This window comes from Henckelia pumila, chromosome 1, assembly GCF_033568475.1.
Source record: "Henckelia pumila isolate YLH828 chromosome 1, ASM3356847v2, whole genome shotgun sequence".
Classification (NCBI taxonomy): domain Eukaryota; kingdom Viridiplantae; phylum Streptophyta; class Magnoliopsida; order Lamiales; family Gesneriaceae; genus Henckelia; species Henckelia pumila.
The window spans coordinates 103,643,504-103,649,693 of NC_133120.1; the positions used below are offsets into that span (position 1 = coordinate 103,643,504).

Below are 6,190 nucleotides of genomic sequence, written 5' to 3' on the forward strand. Positions count from 1 at the left end.
TTATTTAAAAAAAATTCAAAGAATATCAATTTTTCAAATTAAAATATAAATTTTTTTATTATATTTTTAATATAGGTTTAAAATTTATGCTAAAATTTTTAAAATATTTTTAAATAACCTTCACAGTATCATATTTTTTGATAATTTTGACAATAAAAAGATGTTATAAGTTTATAACGTCAAACACATCAACATATCTTTAATTTGTTTAAAATAAATTTATCCAAATTACTTTAACAACTTATTTTAAAAATAAGTCATTATAACTTATAAATTCTTAAACCAACTTATAAACTAGTATAATTTATAAGTTGATTTTAATAAGCTCAGTCAAACACTCTAAATCAAATTTACAAAAATACTTTATCGTCCAGATTCTAAATAATTTTTTTTTGAAAATCTAAATAATTAATTTTAAATAGTTTAAACGATAAACTATATAACTTCATAGGAAGTATTACTAATATACATTTATGTGTAGAATAATCGTCCCATAAATTGTATCATTAAATGCAGAAAATAAGATTGAATTGCATTGCTAAATCGAAAAATTATCCAAAAAACAAATATCTCTCATATTCTTCTTCTTTTTTTATTTTATTTTTAATTTTTATGAGGATTAGTTGATTATCTACTACACCACAAACTTTAATAAAATATGAAAAATGCTATATGTACAATGGATATTACAAATTGTTTTCCAAATTACATTTGAAATTACAAAATTATTTCTATACTTGATTTGAAAAAAAATCTTTCAAAATGCTTAACAATCTTGGTTTTATGCCTAGAAAATCGATAGATTTATGAATTATGTTAAAAAAATATATTTATTGATCCAAAAAAAATATATTTATCTATGTGATATTTAAATTTGGCGCAAAGATATTATTTAGCAAACAAAAGATACCTGGGGTCAGAATTCCTATTTCCTATTTTTTTTTTTTTGGGGAAAGGCAGAATTCCTATTTCTTGTTTACCTGAAATTAGGGTTACTGATTGGAAGTCCAGATCAAGACCTATTCGTTTCTTTCGAGTAAAGCACCAGGATACGCTACGCACCTGGCGCTAGCTATCATAATCTTTTCCCATTTCCCTCTATCCTGCGCTTGTATTCTGGGAAATTGAATAAAGAGGATATGGGGGATGTGTGGGCATGGTTGCTTTTCTTCTTCATAGTCATTGCCCTACTCGTCATGCTCGTTTTCCAGGTTTCTTTGTTCAAAATTCTATCTTTTTCTGGCTTCAATGGGTTTGATGTGATGTTGAATGATTTTTGAAAGATTTCTCCTGATGTGATCGTGGATTTAATCCTATGAATTGGGTTCTTTGGCTCTGTGGTTGTGAGTGTACTGCTGTGCTTGATTTCGACTTTTGGGATGAAGTAGTATTTTTTTGCCGGTGAAAGAATTGATTTTTGACGCAGAACTGGTGCTTGTGTATTTATTTTTTTTCTTTCGGATCCAAACTCTTCTTCTTTTTTTTTTTTTTTTTTTATGGCAATGAAAGATGAGATCTTGAATCAGCTAAATTGTCCATATGGGTTTTGTTGGAAACATGTTTGGTTCCTTAGATTTTTCCTCTAAACTATTTGTGAGTTAGACTTATAGATATTGACTAATTTCAAATGGTTTGAAGCAAAACTTCCAGTGGTTAGTCTATGAAAGATTTTATAATTTTTATTTGGATTGAATATTTGTCGTTCTGCCCTGTAGTTAGAGAATAATTCCATGGTCTCGTGGTTTTTTTTCTTGCACGAAAGATGCACGTAGTTTAAGATATAGGCCAACTTGTTTAAGGCTGCAATTAATGTGTTTGCTTGCTTCAAATGCCAATAAGTAATCTCTGGAGTAGAAGCAAATTTTGATGGTGGCTCTTATCTCAAGAGTGGCATAGCCGCATATGGAACTGCAGTCTATACTCTATAATGTTTAGTGACCATTTTTTTTTTGTTTTACAAAAATTCGAGTTCTACAAGAAATGTAAACCGAGATTTTACTGGAATTGAGTTCTTTCTAAGGTTTCCAGAGTTTTCAACCGCTTGAGCTTATGATAAGTGGTTAGAACCTGGAATTTGATCTTTTACAACTGAATGTTATCAGGCAAAATGCTTCGATTCATGTTTCAGTCCCCAGCTGTATTTGCTTTGTTGTGGTAGCAACTTGCTTATGGAACTTATCGAATTGATTCAACTTTTAGGTGAAATGTGTTTGTATCTGCTATCTAACCTTTTTATATCTGATTCAGCTCATGTGCTTGGCGGATCTAGAGTTTGATTATATCAATCCATATGACTCTGCTTCTCGAATAAATTCGGTGGTTTTACCGGAATTCATTACACAAGGAGTTTTGTGTGCCCTCTTCCTCTTAACAGGACATTGGGTTATGTCATTTCTCTGTCTTCCATACCTATACTACAATGTTCGATTGTAAGATCACTCGGCCTTTCTTAAATTCTATTTGCTTGAATCTGCTGAATAAATACATACACCCTTGTAACAAACTAGCTCATTGTCTGCGCTGATGTCTTTACTGATTGTCTGATAATATGAAACATGTTTTTTGAGAGTGATACTTTTGCTATTCTAACTTTATAATTTTGTTGACTTTCTATTTATGTTGAGAAGTTTGCACTTCAACTTGTGGAAGAAAAACTGTAGATTTATTCAATTTTTAATGTTCTACCCGAATTGGGTTCGAAACTTTAACTAAATATTTGTTTGCTATTTCTAAATGTAAACTTTGCTCATCTTTCCTTTCAGAAGACAATCCCACCCTCCTCCCCTGACAGCCCTCATGAATCGTTTTAGATCATAGTCTACTCGAAAGAGATAAAATTGATGCTATGAAAGAGAAAATGAACGTCGTTAATCTCAGGCAGTGATAAAACAAAATTGTTTGGACTTTTGTGCTTACCAGAGTCAGAACAAGAACAATGTCTTGCCGGTCACTATGACCTCTTCTAATGAAAGAGTGGGGTGGTAATACAATGAAGAATTGTACCAGTCATCAGAACATTGAACTAGTAACTTCTCAATCGTCATAAATAGTTTGTTTGATGTTTAGAACAGGCTACATAACCTTTAGCTGATCGAGCCACTCATTTTTGAGCCATTATTTTGTTGTATCAGGTATCTTCGAAGGCAGCACCTAGTGGATGTAACCGAGATCTTTAATTTGCTAAGCTGGGAAAAGAAGCAACGGCTTTTCAAGCTTGGTTACGTAATACTTCTTCTCTTCATGTGTTTGTTCTGGTAAGTAAAACTGATACAGCATCTCTTATAATCATTAAAAGCCGGTTTTGATCTCTCTCTGGAGCGTTGTTGAGATTATTGAATTTATCATACTATCCTCTGTGCAGGATGATTTACAATGCGTTAGAAGACGACGAGCAGTCGCTATAAATTTTCCAGAATCATGCCACGGCTAAAATGTGAGCAGTCAAACGGGAACTACATTGCTGGATTGATTTTTTATTTTGTAGCATGCAATTGAATTAGTTTGTAGTTGAACACAAGATGTATTTAATCCCTTTCTTTTTCCCTGACATTTCAAGCTGTCTTATATTTGGCACCTGTAAGGTTAATTATACGAATATTTCATATTCCAACGTTCACTTTTTTTTCATCGAATTGTTGTTGACCCGGATATTCGTTAAGACGGTTTGAGATTGCTTCCAAAAAGTTTAGTTAAGCAATCTCAAATACTCCCTTGATTGAGGCGCAACTTCTTTGGAAATTTTGTGTAGGAAAAATATTTTGGAAATTATGTGAGGAAAAAGCTGAAAAGCACGTTTAGAAAGCCATCCCAATTATTTTGATTCAAAGATGTCAAAACTTAATTAAATGGTAACTACTCACAAAATGATCAATTAAAGAAAAAGAACAATTTTCCTGTTAAGTTCAAAAAACTTTGAACATCAAATGGTATAATCTGGATACGAAGTTATCGATTATCAACCAATACTTACTGCCAATTGAATAATAACTTAATAAGTGCATCAGATCAAAGAACTATTACTCAATATTCTTTATTATACTTGAACAAGAAGAAAAAGAGAAACAATGCTTCAGCATCTGGTCTGGTTTTATTTGCTTGCCTAAATTATTAAAGAGAACATCAAAGCATCATATTATAATGCAAGCACTTTATTATATTAATGAAACATGTATGAAATTTAAAAACAATGGAGTTTATTAGTCGTGTGGCCTATTTTTCTTTTAGTTGTTAATCCAAAACTGTCCTTGAAGATATTGGATCACATTCTTGTCAACCTGGAATGACTTGGTAAGAACATCGATAGAAATCGGTGGTTCGGAGCCAAAAACAGCATTTGCAATGGTGATCACCCCTGGATTCTGGCTACTCAACCCGGCAAAGGCGACGGCATTCGTTTTTCTGGTGTTGAACTGAAAATGAATTAGGCCTTCAGGGAACACAAACACATCTCCTGGATGCAATGTCTTGGTAAAAAGCTTGTTCTTTTGGTTCGGGTTTGCTGGATTCGAAGTCACAAACCCGACGTAAAGAGTTCCTTCAACGACGACTAGGATTTCGGTTGCACGAGGATGCGTGTGAGGAGGGTTGAGGCCGTATGGTGCATAATCAATTCGAACCAAAGAAATGCCCAAAGTGTTGAGTCCAGGAATTTGGTTGACATTAACAGGAGTAACCCTTGAGCCTAATGGATTGGATGTGTTTCCGGGCTTGTTCAGACCACTTAAATAGAAATCATCTGCCGAGACAATATTCGGGTTCTTGCATATCTTCCCGTTAACAAACACTGCATCATTCACATATAATTTTGCATGAACATACAAAACATGCAAGGAAATAGAGTTATAATATAACGTCTAATGATGAAATAATTATAAAATGGTATAAAGTTTCTTATAAGTTGATCAAAATAATCCTGTAAAAGTAAACATTAATAAAACTTGGATAAAGCTAAAAAAGTTGCATGGAATTAATTACCAGAAGCCTTTGCATCATCAACGGCAACACAGAAGTCTTGAAGAGGACTAGGATCAGATGCAGAAGCTAATGAACAAATCAAAGTTAATGCAGAAAAACCAAGAAAGAAACGAATGGCGGCCATGTTAACTATTGAAGCTGTTAGGAATATGGATTGCACTTGCTATATCTGCTGAAATGTTTGAGCTTGAGAGGTGGTTTGAAATGCATAAAATGTAAGTGTATTTATACTTGGAAATAATTGAACAAGTCGGAAGATTTCCTTAATAAACAAAAGGTACGTAATTGAACTTGTCCAAACTGATCATTTACCTGCGGATTTGGATAACTTACGTGGTCTTAATATTATTTCCGATCCATTACTTAACCGAACCCAATGACTAAGCAAAGGAAGAATTAAGACCAAGACATTTGTAAAAATCGACCACGTACGTCAATCAAATTAATTTTATACAGATTTTGTTTCGTGCTGATTATATGTTTTATTCTTATTTCTTAGAGCATATGTCACAATTAATTAATAGTTTACTTGTTCAAGGGTAGAGAAAACGTTTATCGATTCTTTAATTACCTGCGTCATGGATTCTTAAATATATAGTTTAATTATTCATTCAACAACCGTAGAATTTCTAGATGTATTAGTAGATACTACCGTGAATAATCGTAACTGATATATAAAAGACAGAGTCATGAATTTGGACGACGATTGATGGTTAAATTAATTTGAATTAACGGGAAAGCTAGCTTTAACACATATTATATATATGTATATATACTTTCGATCACACAAGTAACCACCATGGGCAACCACGTGAGCAACAACTGACGTGGCATCTTGTACATCCAATGAGTGATTGTCACGTCAGCTGTTGCTCACGTAGTTACCCATGGTTGTCTATGTGATCGAAACTATATATATATATATATATATATATATATATATATATATATAATATCAAAGGATTTACGTATGTTGGCTCATAAATCTAACGTTGGGCTTATATGTAAATAATTATGTGTTGTGGACTGTCAAATAAAGTTAGCCCATGAAATTGATCTAAATAAGATTTCGATTTATTTGGGCTTTGATGTATCTAATAGGGTGTGACCTTTAATGTGTAGATACTAGTGATCTTTTCTATTTGATTGATGGGCTTAAATAGAATCCCAAAATATAAATATAGGGTTATGGTCTCCAGATCACATGATGTTGACA

At 32.6% G+C, this 6,190-nt stretch overlaps 2 protein-coding genes across 2 annotated transcripts; one reads left to right on the top strand and one right to left on the bottom strand.

Annotated features, from left to right (window-relative positions):
• The first annotated feature begins 932 nt into the window (after positions 1–932).
• Positions 933–3,627, top strand: LOC140891448 (protein cornichon homolog 4). The gene is made up of 4 exons (XM_073299944.1): positions 933–1,211; positions 2,248–2,429; positions 3,132–3,254; positions 3,362–3,627. Exons 1-4 carry the CDS (start codon positions 1,140–1,142, stop codon positions 3,402–3,404), a joined length of 420 nt encoding a protein of 139 aa, XP_073156045.1. The 5' UTR covers positions 933–1,139; the 3' UTR covers positions 3,405–3,627.
• A 485-nt stretch (positions 3,628–4,112) lies between these two features.
• On the bottom strand, positions 4,113–5,138 carry LOC140887594 (germin-like protein subfamily 1 member 13). The gene is made up of 2 exons (XM_073294940.1): positions 4,975–5,138; positions 4,113–4,783 (listed from the first exon to the last, which is right to left on the bottom strand). Exons 1-2 carry the CDS (start codon positions 5,096–5,098, stop codon positions 4,221–4,223), a joined length of 687 nt encoding a protein of 228 aa, XP_073151041.1. The 5' UTR covers positions 5,099–5,138; the 3' UTR covers positions 4,113–4,220.
• Positions 5,139–6,190: the final 1,052 nt, after the last annotated feature.

Excerpts from the sequence above, each read along its gene's own strand:
- LOC140891448 (XM_073299944.1), top strand. The coding sequence starts at position 1,140 with ATGGGGGATGTGTGGGCATGGTTGCTTTTCTTCTTCATAGTCATTGCC. Across the intron at positions 1,212-2,247 it reads TCGTCATGCTCGTTTTCCAG|CTCATGTGCTTGGCGGATCT; the intron begins GTTTCTTTGTTC and ends TATCTGATTCAG. Across the intron at positions 3,255-3,361 it reads CTCTTCATGTGTTTGTTCTG|GATGATTTACAATGCGTTAG; the intron begins GTAAGTAAAACT and ends TCCTCTGTGCAG.
- LOC140887594 (XM_073294940.1), bottom strand. The coding sequence starts at position 5,098 with ATGGCCGCCATTCGTTTCTTTCTTGGTTTTTCTGCATTAACTTTGATT. Across the intron at positions 4,784-4,974 it reads TGATGATGCAAAGGCTTCTG|TGTTTGTTAACGGGAAGATA; the intron begins GTAATTAATTCC and ends TGAATGATGCAG.